This window comes from Diuraphis noxia, unplaced genomic scaffold (genome assembly GCF_037042655.1).
Source record: "Diuraphis noxia isolate RWA-SAM2 unplaced genomic scaffold, SU_Dnox_SAM2 contig0001, whole genome shotgun sequence".
NCBI lineage: Eukaryota > Metazoa > Arthropoda > Insecta > Hemiptera > Aphididae > Diuraphis > Diuraphis noxia.
The window spans coordinates 21,090,456-21,108,965 of NW_028301711.1; the positions used below are offsets into that span (position 1 = coordinate 21,090,456).

General features: G+C 26.1%; 3 protein-coding genes across 6 annotated transcripts; 1 reads left to right on the forward strand and 2 right to left on the reverse strand.

The window, feature by feature from the left end:
• Positions 1-185: 185 nt before the first annotated feature.
• On the reverse strand, positions 186-4,038 carry LOC149060313 (putative small nuclear ribonucleoprotein Sm D1). Of its 4 annotated transcripts, XM_089216803.1 has the most exons (5): positions 3,820-4,038; positions 3,721-3,764; positions 1,469-1,545; positions 537-740; positions 186-357 (listed from the first exon to the last, which is right to left on the reverse strand). In XM_089216803.1, the coding sequence occupies exons 2-5, from the start codon at positions 3,732-3,734 to the stop codon at positions 251-253; spliced, it is 402 nt and encodes a 133-aa protein (XP_089072929.1). In that variant the 5' UTR covers positions 3,735-3,764; positions 3,820-4,038; the 3' UTR covers positions 186-250. The 4 variants fall into 4 exon arrangements, with proteins under 4 accessions (XP_089072929.1, XP_089072931.1, XP_089072930.1 ...); XM_089216805.1 differs by lacking the exon at positions 3,721-3,764; XM_089216804.1 differs by lacking the exon at positions 3,721-3,764 and having other exon boundaries at positions 3,816-4,038.
• A 1,933-nt stretch (positions 4,039-5,971) lies between these two features.
• On the reverse strand, positions 5,972-7,749 carry LOC149060314 (uncharacterized). The gene is made up of 3 exons (XM_089228661.1): positions 7,275-7,749; positions 6,261-7,217; positions 5,972-6,184 (listed from the first exon to the last, which is right to left on the reverse strand). The coding sequence occupies exons 1-3, from the start codon at positions 7,747-7,749 to the stop codon at positions 6,087-6,089; spliced, it is 1,530 nt and encodes a 509-aa protein (XP_089084787.1). The 3' UTR covers positions 5,972-6,086.
• Positions 7,750-11,970: 4,221 nt separating this feature from the next.
• On the forward strand, positions 11,971-14,075 carry mRpS18A (mitochondrial ribosomal protein S18A). Its single transcript, XM_015515477.2, has 4 exons — positions 11,971-12,211; positions 12,282-12,415; positions 12,474-12,597; positions 13,790-14,075. The coding sequence occupies exons 1-4, from the start codon at positions 12,100-12,102 to the stop codon at positions 13,966-13,968; spliced, it is 549 nt and encodes a 182-aa protein (XP_015370963.1). The 5' UTR covers positions 11,971-12,099; the 3' UTR covers positions 13,969-14,075.
• The last annotated feature ends 4,435 nt before the right edge of the window (positions 14,076-18,510 follow it).

Below are 18,510 nucleotides of genomic sequence, written 5' to 3' on the forward strand. Positions count from 1 at the left end.
TTATGAATTTTTTTGAAAAATATAAAAAGAAGTTTACTATAAAATGGCTACCTCAAATATATAATAAATTTTTTCAAATTAAATATTATTAAAATTTTTTTTTTTAAATATCGAGCAATTTTTTCAACTAAACCTCTTGAAACATATTTAAAAAAGGGAAAATGGATTTATATGCACTACAAATATAAAATATTTAAAATAATATATTTCAAATATTTTCTTATATATTAGGAACATGAAAATTATATTTTTAGCGCCGAGGTGGTCCACCACTACGTCCACGACTTCCACCTCCCCGAGGTCCTCCACGACTACCTCGTCCTCTTGGACCTCCACGTCCACGACCTCTTCCGGGTCCTAAAATAAAACAATAAGACATTAAATAAATAATCTTAAATGCATTTAAAATTTTAGTTAATCTATAAAGTGAAATATAGGAATTATTAGTTGTTATTTAATATTCATAAATATTTTTTATTTTGTTTTACAAATTACTTATATTGCCTTTTTGATAATAGAAAAATTATGTTACAAACCTCCACGAGTTCCTCGGCTGTTACGATTTACTCTTGATTTAGGTGAATCGTCAACTAGCAATGTTTCAAGGGTTAGTGAATCTGGTAAAATGAAGTATCGTATATTGTTACCACGGATGCTAAGTGTATCATAATGTATTGGCTGATTATTTTTCATAGTCATTTTAACAGTTTTCAAGTGAGTGTTCATCGCAACATCAACTCCTAAAATATACATTTTTTAGCATCTGGGTAATATTGTTGTAATTTTGTTTGCAAAGAAAATAGAACTTGTGTGTACCAGTCTTTAGAGTGTAAAAATATTAATGTAATATAGATTTATATTAAAGTAGTTTAGTTAAGAATGTGTGGAGAAAATAAAAACTATAATAAAATATCATTAGATTGGTTAGTAAATGAAAAATTATGTAATAAATGAATAAAAAATAATATATAATACATTCTATAAATTATGTTTAATAGCCCTATTCTAAGAAAAATTTCCATTCAATTTTGAATTTTATTATCACTTTAAGTGTGACCAAAGTTTTTCTTTATATCAGCTTAACTCATCTTGAGTGTTGTTTTGTTCTTTTCTTATTATTAAAATAAAACATTAAATGTATAATATACATTTTATAATGTTACTTATACTATTTAATAATGAAATTATGTTTAAAAATTACTAAAATTAATTTCTTTTTTAATATTATATTATAATCATATTTTGTGATCCATTTTAATTGTAGATATTTGAAATCATCTAAGCAGAAAATGTATGCTTAGAAATCTATGAATTTTTGGTAGCCATCTGGTTATTTCTCTTTCGGTATAGAAAAAAATTCACATAGTTTATATACATTACTTACATAATTTTTTCTAACTATAGCAATTAAATAAAATGTAAAATTGAATTTCATTGCATTTTTAATTATTTTTTGTTTACTGTTTACCTGTAATGGTTCCGTGAACACTAGTGCCATTTTTCAGTTCTAACGTTACTGTTTCATGACTTAGTTTCATCAAAAACCTGTTGATATACATGAAATAATCAGATAAAAGAAAAAAATTGTCGATAAAATGTTAAGCCTTTAAGAATCGAATATCTTAATTATTTTCTTAATATATATATATATATATATATATACAGGGTGGTTCTTTTATCAAACAACACTCATTATTTTAAAAAGTATTGACTTTTTTCAAATTTTTATTTTTTCAAAATTGTAGATTTACACTCTTCTTGAATTGTTTATTTTTTTTATATTTTTCACCCTTATATTTATTAGATAAACCACTATCAACTTTTGATTTTTAAATGGTAACCTATACTTAAAATTTCATAAATTAATAAAGCTATTTTTTTTATTAACTATTACGTAAGAATTTCGAATTTAGCGCTAGTAGTTTATGAGTTATAGATATTTAAAGTTTAGATTGGCAGAGTGTAGTGGTACGGGGTTACCCCGCAAAATGTTTGTCCACTACTCCGCTTGACTAAACTTAAAATACTTATAACTCATAAAATACTCGTCCTAAATTCGATTTTTATGTATCTAAATTTTTAGAAAAATATTCTGCTTTGGAATATGAAATTAAAAAACTATGTTACCGTTCAAAAAAGTAAAAAACATAAAAAATGATAATGATAAAAAATATTTAAAAATATAATTATTTAATAAAAGCGTTGGTTTTTTAACAACTTGGAACTATGTAAAAAAATATTTTGAAAAAAGTCAATACTTTTTTAAATAATGAGTGTTGTTTGATAAAAGAATCACCCTGTATATATTTATTAATTTTTTTTTTTTATTCATGGTACAGCTTCAACTGCTAAGGTTATTAGCTTGTAATAAAATTAGTATTTAGTACATAGTAAAATATGGTTATACAATAGATTCTTTAATTAGATTATACATATCAATTTGTTTTAAAAATGTAATTATTTTGTTGGTGTTGTCATAGGTAGGGCTGAGGGCTTCAAAGAGGTTGTCGGGCAATTTTAGATTTTTTCTGGTATCTATATGGATACGGCAGTGGATAAGGATACGCCTAACTGTGAGAGGTTCTCTGCAGGTTAGGCACATGGGACATCTTTGAGTGACCTATTCGTAAGGTGACCAGATATAAAAATCCAAAAAAAAGTACATTTTAAAACTTAGGTCCTCCTCTGTCATAATTAACCAATGTGTGTACTTTTTTACCCATTTTTCCCATAACATAGATATTAGCGGCCATGGGTCATCTCCATTTGTATAATTTGTTTTTTTATCTGATTACTCTATTATTTTTTTCTTATAATCAACAATTAAAACTTATTATTTGAAATTATGTCAACTAATTTGGCGTGTGTTTAAGATGAAAATACTTTAAATTTAAAATTTTTTAAGTAAACTTAAACTAAAGTATAAATTATTTTTTAAAGGTAAAAATACCAAGTGTAAAATTTTCTAAAATTTTCTAAAATTATCTTCAGTTATGTTAGTTATTTGGTTATGTCCATTGTTGTAAATATCTAAACGGTGGTAATAATCAAAATATAAAAAACAGTAAAAACACATTAACACGTATTAGCTTATATTTTTTTTAAAAAAGAGTACAATTTCATGTACTTAACACTATTGTTAAGGACACACATCAAAAAAAGAGTACTGTCCTGCGAAAAAGAGTACGTCTGGTCAACATACCTATAAGTAGTCTACTGATAAATATTTCATCTTTACGGTTTGATGAATGGGGTTTAGGCCAGTATTCGGTAGAATTTTATATTTCTCTTAATTTGTTATTGGGTGTGCGACGCCATTCAGATTCCCATAAATTGGTACAAAAGGTGTTGACATATCTAATATTTATTTTTATGTAAATATATATTGGTATTTAAGAGTTTATTTTCTCATGTATTTATTCATTAATTTGGTTATTTTTAATTGTTTTAAATTAAATACTTCTCAACAACTTTGCTTAAGCAAATTTATAAAGGTAAAGTAGATTTATTATTCAAAGATTATAGCTTAAGTTTACCTTTCCACTTTGTTTATTCACTGATCACTAAAAACCATGAGCATATCATTAAAAATGAATTAATTATGTGAAATAGTTAACATGACACTAAGCTAGTTGTGTAAACAATAAATAATGAAAATGGGTACACGAAAGAGAAAAATACAATAATCAGTATTTGCCTAATCAAATCTATTTAACTTACTTGACCAACTTCATGATGGTTTTGCTCGGCTAGACTATTGTACGCTAAAATTATTATCAATTATGATGTATTTTATCGAACCAAACTTAAATTACCCACAAGTCACAAATTTGAACAGATGGATAGCGTACGCCTTCAGCGCTGTTGTATACTTGAGTACTTGACTGCAGTGAATAAGAATAATATCCTTTCGAAAATGCTGGTAATTTGTATTCAGAAATCAGAAGCGTCAGAAACGCTAGGAATTATAAAATAAATGTGGAATACAAAATTTGATACACGGACACGGACGTACGTTGTGACGTTATCAACGATGAACGAATTCGTCAACCGACGACCGCCAGAGAAACCGAATCAATATTTTCGACGAAGAATTTTTTAGTCCATCGATACGTATCGGTGCGAGATCGAGCGATACGTTTGCGTGTTTCGCGGCGTTTCGTGCGCGGCACACCAAGCACCAGCCGGTGACCAGCGAAACGTACCGATCCGGTGATCCATTACGGACTCGGAAATCTTTGCAATAATTATTATTTTACATGCGGCCGGAAGTAATGGCTGAAGTGTTTTAAATATATTTATTATACAATAATATTACGTAATTATTATGATAAATGCACCCTCTCGGCTCTCACGGTCTCGCCGATCCCACCTCCATATTTAATTCCTGTTCACTGATATAATAATATTATTAATACATAATTTTTCTCATCGAGAAACTTGAACCGAATCAAGTGTCAATAGTATTTCAGTAACAACAGAGAGCAATAGACCCTTACTAGAAATTCACAAGGCGTCAAGGCAAAACCGGTGTGATAGGGTTTTCCGGGGATTTTTTTTCCGGGATTCAGAAAAACGTACCGGGATGTGAGGGACGCATATTACCATTCTGCACATCAAATAAAACCCATACAAAAATACGGCTTTCTCATTGGTTCATCATTTGGCGCGATAAAATATTTTAATTATTTATTATAAATTATCCATACAATTAATATATTATGGATATAAGCAAGGCTGGGCAAGTTAACGATTTTTTTTAACTCGTTAAGTTAAGTTAATATAAGAAAAAATAAGTTAAGTTAAGTTAAAAGTTAACTACAGTATTTTTTATAACTTCGTTAAGTTAATAATTAATGAATAAAAAAAATTAACTAAGTTAAAATTAACTTAATTAAAAATTTAATCAAAATAACATCACCGTGGAGTTTATTTTTATATTTATTTTTAAATATACTATAAACCCTGGAGTATAAATACTTTGAATCGGAGCGTTAACAAATATTTTGAGAAATTATTTTTTCCCCATGAGTTATTTTAATAATTTTAGGTAATAAGTAATATTGTAATGACGTATTTCTCGGGATGTGTGGCGTATGAGTTAAAATGTCATTAGGTTGATTTATGCCTTGGTTTACAAGAAAACTAATTGAGTACACAAATGTCGCGACCCGTATCGTGTATACAATTTATTATATTATTATTTGTTAATTAAACAATTTCCCATTTATTTTCTATTATATCTAATATTTCTGAAGTCAACAAAGTTATAAATGAATGAGTTGTATCAAATTTAAAATTTAACTTAATTTTAAGAAATCTGTGTATAATTAACTTGAAGTTAACACGTTAAATATGTATAAAAATTAACGTATTAAGTTAAAAATTAGTTTCAAAAAAAAAGTAACGAGTTATTTAACTTAGTTAATATTAACTTAACGTTTTAACTTAATTTTAATTTTTAACTCGTTAATGCCCAGCCTTGGATATAAGTATTAAGTATATATTATTATATTATTAGAGAACTTATATATATTATATACGTATATTATATATATATATATTATATACGTGTTTAAATTTCATCAACAAATTAAATTATTATTATTATAATTAAGTATAAACATAATTAGATACCTAGCATAATATATAATATACATATATATATATATATATTATTTTAATAATAATTATTATAAAGTAACTATCATAGTCAAATAGAATAATACAAATTAAACAAAGTTCTGTATAGGTATACCAAAGCATTTCTTTTGTTCAAATTATTTATGCAAACAGTAGTACCATAGGCAAATACTATTTTAAAATATTTTATACATTTAGTATATACATATATATATATATATATTATTATTTTAAATATTTAAAGATTTAAAATATTTTTATCATGGTCAAATAGAATATCTTTTGTAGACATAATATAAAGAGTATAATTTTAAATTACCATGCTCAAACAGTAGTACTATTTAAAAATATTTGTAAGTACTATGTGTTTAATAATTGAGTATATTAATTAAATTATTTTATAGCACAATTAATAGTTACAAGCACTTATAAGTTATAATAGTTTAATGAGATTTTGCATTTGGTGCACAATCAGTAACATTTTTAAATAAATTTCTAGGTTTCTTTTTTTGGTTTCTTTGTTCTGTTGAAGCAGGTCGACCTATAATATTATAATTTAATAAAATTAGTAAATCATTAAGCAATAAGTATGTTGTAGTTAATAATTATGAAGATACCTGAAGGTAGACGTTTACTTCCTCTGGTTATTCCAGGTTTTCTCCTTGAAATTGTTGTTGGTTGCACTCTTATAGCAGCACCATCCCTTTGTCTTAGTAACGTTGATTTAGACCCTGCAGTTGCAAGAAAAGTATTAAATTGTCCTTCAGAATTAATTTTTTCTAATCTGCTTTTAAATTTTAATAAATTATCATAAGACGAACCACCAAACTTTCTAACGTTATTTATCATTATACTTTGTATATCTTTCAAAATTAAAAATGATTTTTTTTCATCCATAATATCCTCTTTAAATTTATCCACTATTGTTTCATCATTTTTCATATCATTTTCATTACCAACTTCTTCATTACATTTTATTATACTATTAGCTTCATTACTTTGAACTTGTTTATTTGTTTCATGTTGTTGATGTAGAGTTTCTGTTGGTATTAAACTTTCATAAAACGTTGGCGGAGGTGCTCTATCACCTAATGCAAGTTTTGATATTAAATATTTATCTTCAACTGTTATTGGAGGAAAATTAATTCCAGTTGTTTTAAAATATTTATAAACAATGCATTGGTGTTTGCAAAATTTTCCATGAATACCTGCTTCACATGAACAAACACCAATATTTGGCTCAACACAATACATCATTTTTTTATTTTTTTCACTTGGGACATAAAATTCTTCATTGTCAACATATATATCTTCTTTAGTGACATAATCAATTTTTTTAATTAATTTTTGAAATAACAATCGAGCAGTAGAATTTCTATCATTGGAAAATTCTAAAAATTTTTTTTTATAGTATTCCTCCAATTTTGTACAACTAAAGTCAATCAGTGAAATAACATTGTAAGCTTTAACGCGACATAATATATTTTCCTTGAAAATTCTTACTGATACTTCACTGAAGTTGTTGGTTTGATGGCCTCTATTAGTATGATCCCTCCAAGCTAAACACCAGTTTTCTTTGTATTTCCAATGATGAACAGTAATGTATTATTTTTGCCACATAGGATAGTTACTTCTAATATTCATAGTTTCGATATATTTTTCATGTGCCTCTTCAGAAGTCTGCGCATATAACATTTCCCTAAAAGCTTTCATCATGGGAGGGCGATCTTCTTTTTTAATACTATTTTTACTGTCCCACAGCCATCTCCAAACTGATTGTAGTACATGGAAAATGCAAAGTAGCGATCTCGACTGTGGCCACACAGTTTTCAGTGCATTAATTTCGGCATCTGAGTTATCTGTCAAAAATAAAGATGGGTAACCTTGACCACCAAATGCGTCTTTTATATTTTGCTTTATTAAATTAAATCCACTTGAATATGATGCTTCACTTTGGCCTTTGGATATAATTACACCTAGAGGAGCTGCACCAGCAGCACATGGAGTTAGTAAAAATATAATACAATGGTTTTCAGGATCACAAGAACTAGTTGAATCGACAAAGACAATATCTTTGGATAATGGCAAATCATGAGCTCGTTTCATAATTGGAGTTAAAATAAGAATAACAAATGGTTGCTCTTGGAAGTATAATGAAATCCCATTTGTAGCATAAGTTTCTTTTTTTTCTTCTAGTTTCTAAAATAAATTGAAAACAATTTCAAGTAATATTCTATAATAGAATGTAATTCAAAATTTTAATTAATTACGAAGTAGCATTAAAGATTATAGGAAATAATTTGTAATAAATTACATCCAATATCTATTCTATCTACAATAAAACCAACACTTATTAAATACTCAACATCTGTAATGTCAAGTTATATTCTCACTAAATACCAAATATCCAAATGAAAATGAAATATTGAATATTTTTAATTTGTAATATACAATTATAAAATATAAAAATGCTAATTTTAGTGCTTAAATACATGCATAATTTAACTGATAACTGTATATAATAATTAAGCTCTTATAAATACTTATAATACTTGAAAAATGAAAATATAAAGTAAAATCTGTAATATGATTATGAAAATATAAGTCCACTTGATTTGGTTTACTATTCTGATGCAGTATAATAAATTTCAAAATTATAAGTACCTATTTATAATTTCTAATGAAAAATATTTTATATTAAGTTACATCAATAATAATAATAAATTGAAATAATATATTCATCAAATAAACTATTAAACATATATATTTGATTACCATAATTACTCCTTGACCAGTACGGGGTCCTAGGTTTAGTACTCTCCACTGATCATGCCAATGTTGCACACATCTTTATGTTGGGTTAATTCTACCGTTCGCAAAATTTTCAATAGGTTTATTTGACATATTTAAAATACTCTCATGATATCTATTAATTATAAAATAATATAAATATTTTATTTGTATACTTACTACTTAGGTTGATAAGATATAATTTTTTAAAAAATGTTAATTTTTATTAATAATACTAATAATGTTAGTGATTAATGATTATCAATTGTAATTTGTTTAACATTAGAAACAGAAAAAATGTTATATTTAAATATTACTAAGTTAATTCTATTATAAATATTATACAATAAAATTATGTTTAATTAATATTAAATGGCACTATCTATTATAAGAAATCAGCGTAAATAAATTATACTTTAAATCTGTCACATTATTATTTATTTACCGTAATGCATCTGATATTGTCATCCCATCATTAAAATACTCTTCAAAAGTGTTTCTTAAATGTATATCTGGATTTAAAAACCGTAGTGCTTCTGCAGTGTTAATATTATGATTATGAATATTTGAAATAGTAATCACACCTAAGTACACACATAAGTACTTATTCTATAAACATAAAATATTATTTAGTTGTTTAATAGTATTTAATTTAAAGTTTCAATATTTCAGTAAATAATTGTAAATTAAAAAATGTTTCTATCATTAATATAAATAAATAGTTTCTAATTTTATGACTTATTAGTTGATTGTTATTATAAACATTTTGTTTTGTGAAATATTAAATACAGTCAATTACGGCCAAAGATATATAAACATACATAATATTATGTTTATAAATCTGTTATTACAATTTACAGCACAGTTTTTTTTTTAAATTTTAAATTTGTTTTATAATAATATGACAATCACACAATGATTAATATTAAATATGTATATTATGTATAATGTAATTTTTAATTTAACTTTAATTTTAATATAAAATTACAAGAAGATGTATAACTAGTAACAAGTTACAAGTTACAAGAGTTATATAGGTAATTTAGTTACATGTAACTATGTAACCCTGCATACAGCTTAAATGTAATTATTATTTTACTTTGTGTTTTACCCACCTTTACAAAAGGGTCACTTTTTCTGGTAGAAACAGTGTCTATTTTCACTACAATTTTAATAAATGCTTTACAATCAGTATTCTTTGATTTACCTCTTTTGTTTAATGTTCTATCTACTTTATGGTGAGAACTATGGTGGCAAACATAATTTTTTCTGTAAAGTAATTAAAAAAAAAACATTTAAATTACATTCCTGATTCATAAATAAAGTTATTTAATTACATTATATTTATTAGATAGCTACATACTTGCATTGAATATATGTTCCATTAGGAACTGTTGTTCGTACATTCCACCTAGTGTTAGTGTTTGTAGAAAATTCTTCTACCCATTTACCGATATCTTGTATATTATTTAAATTTGACCGAACAATAGTTATTGAGTCATTTTTTACAATAATATTTTTAAATGAAGAAGTCATAGTATCAGAATTTATAGATAGATTCATTTTTAAATTAATTAATGGATCACTAAATTATGTAGAAAATGCACCATGTAATCATACCAATTTAATCGACATCACATTAAATATTAACAACAGTAAGATTTCTACAAAATACCATACTTAGTTACTATAAATAGATATCATTAGTAATAAAGTATTTATTGATAATAAAAAAAAGGGTTAGGTAATATATTTCTTACATTGTATACTTTTTATAACCTCATTAATCTATTAATTTATAGTTAATTACCTTAAGATATAGAATATTTTAATTAATATACTCAATTATTAAACACATAGTACTTATACAAATATTTTTAAATAGTACTACTGTTTGAGCATGGTAATTTAAAATTATACTCTTTATATTATGTCTACAAAAGATATTCTATTTGACCATGATAAAAATATTTTAAATATTTAAATATTTAAAGTAATATATATATATGTATATACTAAATGTATAAAATATTTTAAAATAGTATTTGTCTATGGTACTACTGTTTGCATAAATAATTTGAACAAAAGAAATGCTTTGGTATACCTATACAGAACTTTGTTTAATTTGTATTATTCTATTTGACTATGATAGTTACTTTATAATAATTATTATTAAAATAATATATATATATATATGTATATTATATATTATGCTAGGTATCTAATTATGTTTATACTTAATTATAATAATAATAATTTAGTTTGTTGATGAAATTTAAACACGTATATAATATATATATATATAATATACGTATATAATATATATAAGTTCTCTAATAATATAATAATATATACTTAATACTTATATCCATAATATATTAATTGTATGGATAATTTATAATAAATAATTAAAATATTTTATCGCGCCAAATGATGAACCAATGAGAAAGCCGTATTTTTGTATGGGTTTTATTTGATGTGCAGAATGGTAATATGCGTGAGGGACCACCTTATGTCATTTACTTTTATACGAATACATTACACTTATATTAGCTCCACTTATATCCACTTATTCCATTCTTGGATCATATTTATAGTTAATTAAATGTTAATTAGTATATGGTCTAAGGTCATACACCTATTATACTAGTTCATATATTAGTTACAGGGGCGTATTTATGGGGGGGCTGAGGGGGCTTCAGCCCCCCCCCGAAATCCAGGAATTGTGTATTAAGTCTACTTATTAATTATTATGTTCTATTAGATGTAAAATCGTAAAAGTTCAATATAATTTTATAAAGAATTATTATTAACAACGAACAATTTATTCATATAATGTGTCAATGACGATTTTGATCATAACGATTATACCTTTGAGTTCGGTACATAAATGTTTAATTTTGACGTGCGGTTCTGCTGCATTATCGTTATTTCGATTTCTTTTATCTAAAATTGATTTACTGATATACACGCGTTGTCACGTCTCGATCACCGTACAATAATCATACGAGCATTACGAGCCCGTATGAGCTAAAAATATTTCCGAGAAGTTGTGACGACGACGGTCGATAACGCTGTTATATAGTCGCTATTATAGATAAATATTTTGTTCTCTGATATATACGACGTTTAGGCGTTTAGTATCGCACGTAGTACGTACCTACTAACTACTAAGACAGTGGATTGTGACGAGTGTTATTGTTGGTTAAATAAAATAATAATACACCTAAGCATAATGAAAAGAACTCAACAATCGTTATTGCATTTTTTTTCATTATTAATTTTTTGAAAACATTAAAAATCATGACAAAAATTAAAATTGTGTATTAATTTTCTAACTCTTATTTTTAATAGGCTGAATTGGGGAATTTCAGTTGCAGAAAATACCACAGCCCCCCCCAAAAAAAATATCTAAATACGCCCCTGATTAGTTAATAGGTCTATGTCTAAGGTAGTAAGATTCCACTTTGGCTCGTTTTATCAGTTAGAATATTATCCGCGTTATCAGTTTTAATCACTCTGTTATCAGTTTTCTCTCAGATTGCGTTTGGCATTCGCATTTTTGTCGCGGCTCACGTGAAGGATCTATATGGCCGGTGCTTCATTAGTCATTATTACTTCGTTTAAAAACTATTCACCTTTGAAATATATTTTATAATCAACAAAATGTTTAAAATACCGGTGTCGGGTATTCTGTTGGGCGCTAGCAAATTGCCTGCTAAGTTGTTCGTGCCCAGCATCGGTTTACATGTATCGGCGCCAATGAAACTGAAGGAGAGTAAGTACTACCGTGTTAGGTGCAACGCACCATTGTGTATTTAATGTGTCGCTCTTGTTGAAACGTCTAGTCCAAGCTAACAAGGTTGGTGGAAAGTTGATTATTGAAGGAACTTTCGTGCCGTCTCCAAGAAAAGACCACCTCATTCCCAACAACAGCGAATGCTGTTCGCTGTGCAGTCTTGGCCTGAACGTCAAACACACGGTATGCTATTATATTCTTGATGTGTTCAAGTGAATTCTAGATTGTTGTTATGTTGTAGGATGTTCTGATCCTTAGTCAATTTGTTCGACCTGACGGTTGTATGATGCCTCAACGAGTTACTGGCCTCTGTAGAACCCAACAGAAAAGAATGTCTAAACTGGTGTCTATGGCGCATAAAGCAGGTAATTTCTGTCTAGTTATGTTGTAGGCAATTTTCTTATTATTTTAAAATACGGAACCAAGCATAGGTAGATATAATTATAATTATTTGCATAGGCGGTGATCGGTGGGGGAGGGCTTAGCCCCCCAAATAAATAATTTGAGTTAAAGCCCCCCTAATAATATTAAATAAACAATACCGTAATTTTGTATAGTTTGCAGAGTTCTTATCATTATTTTATATTTTTATATCCACAATTATATACCTAACCTAACCAATTTATTATTTACGGTAACATACCGAACAATTAAGTCACAATTCACAATTAAGTAAAAAAAAAACCATGGGTCTCTTTGTCATCACATATTTGAGCCGCCCTCAATATTTCTCAAGATCTCGGCTATGATTATTTGGTATGATTGCATGGTTTAAAAAAGTTAAGTTGGAGATAATTTTTGGTTTAATATGCAGATTAATGAATACTAAAAAATTGAACACAATAATATGTTTTAATTTACCTTTTAGTTTTGTTGGGCCTAAATAAGTACCTATTCTGATTATTATACATTTTCATCATTATAAATTATTTGTATGATTTTATTATTAATTGTCTTCTCATATCTTCCTTTCATTTTACCCTGAAAATTTTATCGGTAAAAGCTGAATAAATAATACAATTAATAAAAGTATGATGATTAAATAATATTTTATTTTATTCTTTTAAAATTAATTCAAACTATATTTTATCCATTCTTATTTAAAAACATAAATTGCAAAATAAAAACAAAATTTTTTATTTTCTTGATGTATGAAATGAAATTTGTGCTTGAAAACCAATGTTTTTTGGATGTTCATAAAAATATTAAATTTGCGTTCAAACACATTCTCTAGTAAATATGAATATGATGGCTTAGTGGAAAAATTGGGGGTTACTGGCAGTTGACATTTTTTACAAGTTATTTTTTATAAGTTCTCTTAAAATATGTGATTTTTTTTAAGGAAAAGTGATGTTTACTAAATACAACGCATTTTTTCAAACACTGGTCTGGTTGATCCAGAAAATAATTTATTCAATTTAATTTCTAATGTATTATAATACATATTATATTTAATTTGTTTTAAAGTATGTCTGTAATAAACATATATTTTAACATATTTTATTTATTTTTAGTCTTATTAAACTATTAATACTAAATTATTCAAATTGTTTTTAGGTTTAATGTGTAATTTAGCTCCAGCAAATAGCAAAAAGGATACCACTAAAAGAAAGTTATGGAAAAAATACAATACATACTTTGATGAATCCACTATTAAGGTTTATGAGAGTCATTTCAAAACAATTAAGGAAAACGTTATACTTGACTACATGAAATCAAGAAAACCGAAAAATTAATTAATTGGTAATAAACAACAATATTGAAACTTAAGAGAAGGTATTCTGTACTTTTTTCTTCTTGACAAAATAAAATATTTGTAAAATATATTATACTATTTAGCTTAGATACTTTGTTGAAAATTACTAAAATCCATTTCCTTGAAACGATCTTAATTACTGTTTAAAATGTATTATTATTATACTCATATATATTTTATTAAAATCAGATTTTTCTTTGAACTGTGGTAAATTTATGATGATTGTCTAATATAATTTGAAATTTATTTATTAATATTGTTAAATCAAACTAAGAACATTATCATTTCTGCATTCATACATTGAGTTGTTTTCAATTTAATCAGAGAAATGAATAGTAGTAACTGGTGGTTTTAATTATATTATTAAAATATTTTTTTGGATATTTAGGTAATTTCTATTTACTTAATTACTTATTTACATTATTATTCCTCGGCATCTAATTATACAGTTTTGATGTAAGTTTCTACTTATACCTGATCATTTTTAAAGGTTGCAACAAGTATTTGTTATGTATTTAAACATGCTATACCTAATTAGTTTGATTTGTTTCAATATATTTTAATATTTGTATAATTTATTTATTAATTTAAATTCGGATAAGATCCTAGTACAATATTTATAATATATTAATATATAATATATATACATATAAAATAGTACAATAATCCATAATAATAATTAATAATAATAATAAAAATCCATTAAAAACGTAAAAGTCTATTAACATAATTATTAAAAGAATCTAAGGAAGTAAAATTAAATAAATCAATGTTGGTATCATTTGCTAATGACATAATTCTGTTGATAGGTGAAGATAAAGAGTAATTAGTTCTTTGAGAACCTGTCTAAAAAAATATTAGTGGACCTAGTTTTAAGTTGAGGAAGCTTAATAGTTCTGAACAATCAGTGTAACCGTTTACATGTTTAAATAATATTTTTAAATCTATTTTTATTTCTATCTAATAAACAATCATTGTGAAACAAATTTAATAATGGCTTGTAAGGAGAATGTGGCTCATGGATAATATTACATTTGAAAGCTAAAAAACGTATGAAACGAATTTGAACATTCTTTAAGCAGTAAATTTGATGTTTAATATTTTAATGTAAGGGGACCAAATCACAGAATAATACTCTTACTTTTCCCTGACTAAAGAAGTAAATAAAGTTTTTATAGCAATGGTATCAGAGAAGTATTTACAGTTTCTTATAATAGATCCTAATATCATAGAACCCCTCCTAATTATATTATATAATAAGTGTTTATTATAGAGTGGAATCAAATATTATACCTAGATCACTGATATCATGGACGCGTGCTAACAGAGACTTATTTATGTGGTAAGATTGTAGAAGTGGAACCCGAGACCTAAAAAATGTTATGAATTTGCACTTATCAATGTTTAGTGGTAATCTATTAACTGTATACCAGTCGGACAGAATTTTCAAATATATTTGTTAAAGGGATGCATCATAAGATGAATTAACCATTCTGAATAATTTCAAATCATCAGCAAAAAGAAGTTTTTTTTTTAATCGAGAAGTTGATATCATTTATAAATATTATAAATAATAATGGAGCCAAATGAGAGCCTTGGGGTACACCAGACGGAACATTAAAAGTGTCAGAAAATTTTTTTTATATTTTACAATTTGTGTTCTGTTTGATATGTAGGACAAGATCTAAGAAAGTACAGTACCATGAATACCAATTTTATGTAGTTTAGATAATAGTAACGTATGATTTACCTTGTCGAAAGCCTTCGAAAAGTCAGTATATATAACATCACCTTGAGAGCTAGATGATTTAAATTAAATTTCTGCTACACTAATTGGTTAGGCCGTTGGTTTACTACGCGTGAAACCATGCTGGTCAATAGATACTGACAAAGAAAGTAACGGTGTTATTTTTTTAGATATTATTGATTCGAACATTTTAGGTATAATAGAAATAAGATAAATAGGGCGATAGCTTGATATACTAATATTAAACCACAATATAATTGTATCTTGAGGTAAAATAATGAATTCCAAGCTGATATATTATGCATGTGTTTAGCAATACTATATTCAGTTCACCAGTATGTTGATTCACTTGCTTGATAAAAACTGGTTGCAGCCGCACGGCTCAATTTTCCACCTCTTTGGAGCGCTAGTAGGCTGTGTTGTGCTCGAGGGCAGCTATCTACTATGACTTATATTGAGCAATGGTGACTGTCAAACTCCACCGACCAATCCCAGATTGCCAGTATCTGACCGAGAAAGCCTACAATTTTCGGCTGTTCAGTATACATGCGTAGAAGTGGGTTAACTTACGGTATACAGAGTATAAGTATATTATAATCCAATTCAACTTAAAAGAGAACCTTTGTGGTTACCAGTTCAGTGCCATAGCTAGATATAGATGGGCCCAGAGCAAATTAAATTTGTGGCCCCTTTTAAGGCGCACATTGGGTGTAGGGGTAGCCGATATAATTGATGGTACACAGATTTGTGGGAGGCTTATAGCCCCCCACAGTCCACAACCCCACTAATAATTTAATAAACTGCATTGCAATAATTTTACATTTTTACTTATTTATATTCTTACTTTTTAATTATAATACAAATATAATTAATTAATATTTTAATTAATTTTTTTTCAATACTTTGTATAGACAAATTAATAACTAAAAATAAAATTGAAATTGTATAAATGTTAATGTAATCGCTACTCTTTATTTATTTAAGCTATTAAGCAACTATACTGTACATAATATATTATGTATTCAAAACATTTAAAAATAATTATATTATTACATGTTATTATATGGGAACTGGGGGTGCTAATTTGAAGCCTGGCTGTGCTATATTATACTAAAATAACAAAGTTATTGTATATGCTAACGGCATTATCATTATATTATGATCTTATGAAAAAAATTGTTATCAGCATAGATTCTTAATTCTTATATTATTTTATTTAAGTATGGGCCTCATATTAGAAATTGCAACTCGGGGCCTCGGTGCAATGGACCGCCCGCACCGCGGTTTCTACGGCACTGAACCAGTTTTCATAAATATCTTGTTTATAATATTATTTATTTGAAATATTATTCAGTTATACAATTTTAATTTTTCCGAGTATTAAACAAAAATTATGACCTAAACTGGTATATAATAATAGGAATGGAATTGTTTTTTGATTATGGAAATTATGAAATTATTTACAAAGTAAGTTATTAGCCATAAAACTATTTTATTGGGCATACATTTTAATATTATAAATCATGTAATTTGTGTATAATAAATAGTAGAAAAGAAAAGAATAAAAAAACTAATACCTTTATATGAAAGTATTCTGGATTGAAAAAAAGAGTAATTTCGCAACTCCCCTTCAAATTACACTGCAGCAGTAGATATTCTATTATAATTATTATTAGGGCTGGGATTTGTATGTAAATACATATTTTTAGAAAAACATGATAAATTAATTATTGCAAATGATAAATTCGTTTCACGTAATTTTCAATAAAATAAGACATTTTATTTTGCATATTTCGTCATAGATACATATTTTTACATACTTTGTAAAATTCTCGTTTTTTTTACACATTTGGTAAATTTTGACTATTTCGGTGGTTTAATAATATTTAACATTTATATTTCGATAATGGTACTCAGCGAATTTTAAGTGTACCTATAATAATGTATATAGAAAATAAGTAGGTTAAAATAAATATTAATAACTTGATTTTAGTTTATCTTATCTGTTTCTGTTCGATAACCATACCTTAATGATTATACTTTATGTTCAACAATTATTTGACAAAATAAATTAATGGTTATGAAAACATCTTCACCTAACGTACATTTAATTTTGAAAATTTAAAACAATGTATAGTTTGTCACTGTTTCACTTCAAATTGATTAAACATCAATTGTATTTCAATTTAACAACATATTTTTTTTTTTATCACAAATTATTGTTTTTTAAATTAAATTAATTAGACATAAAACAATAAAGTGTATTATTCAAAAATGATTTAGAGTTGTATTTTAATTTATAATTTTAACATATTTAAAAATTTTTTTTTAGTAGGTACATATTTTTTATTTTATACCACATATTTTGGCAATTTTAATTACATATATATGTGCATATTATTGGTTTTTTATTACATATAAATCCCAGCCCTAATTATTATATTCCTGTATTTTATACCATCATTTATTATTAACCGTATAAGTTTAGAAAAACCGGGCTGTCAGTTTTAACCAACTATTTAATCATATATATTTTAAAATTTAAATTTAAATTTAAAAATTATTTTATGGTAGCATGCTCGAATTAGATTGCAGAGCATAAATAATAGTGTAGCAGTGATAAAGTTATTGCTTTGCCACATTACAAAAATCCGTGCTAACACTGTAAACAATATAATTACATTCATTTTATGCTAATTATTATTATTATATTATTTAATATTATCAAATCATTGAGTAATTAGAAATCCTACTTGTGCCCATCATCTATTACTC

Coding starts and splice junctions, on each gene's coding strand:
- LOC149060313 (XM_089216803.1), bottom strand. Junction 741..1,468: donor TGTTCACGGAACCATTACAG/GTAAACAGTAAA, acceptor TGTATATTTTAG/GAGTTGATGTTGCGATGAAC. Junction 358..536: donor CAGCCGAGGAACTCGTGGAG/GTTTGTAACATA, acceptor GTTTTATTTTAG/GACCCGGAAGAGGTCGTGGA.
- mRpS18A (XM_015515477.2), top strand. CDS start 12,100: ATGTTTAAAATACCGGTGTCGGGTATTCTGTTGGGCGCTAGCAAATTG. Junction 12,416..12,473: donor GCCTGAACGTCAAACACACG/GTATGCTATTAT, acceptor GTTATGTTGTAG/GATGTTCTGATCCTTAGTCA. Junction 12,598..13,789: donor GTCTATGGCGCATAAAGCAG/GTAATTTCTGTC, acceptor AATTGTTTTTAG/GTTTAATGTGTAATTTAGCT.
- LOC149060314 (XM_089228661.1), bottom strand. CDS start 7,749: ATGAAACGAGCTCATGATTTGCCATTATCCAAAGATATTGTCTTTGTC. Junction 7,218..7,274: donor CGAAACTATGAATATTAGAA/GTAACTATCCTA, acceptor GGAAATACAAAG/AAAACTGGTGTTTAGCTTGG. Junction 6,185..6,260: donor AAGTAAACGTCTACCTTCAG/GTATCTTCATAA, acceptor ATAATATTATAG/GTCGACCTGCTTCAACAGAA.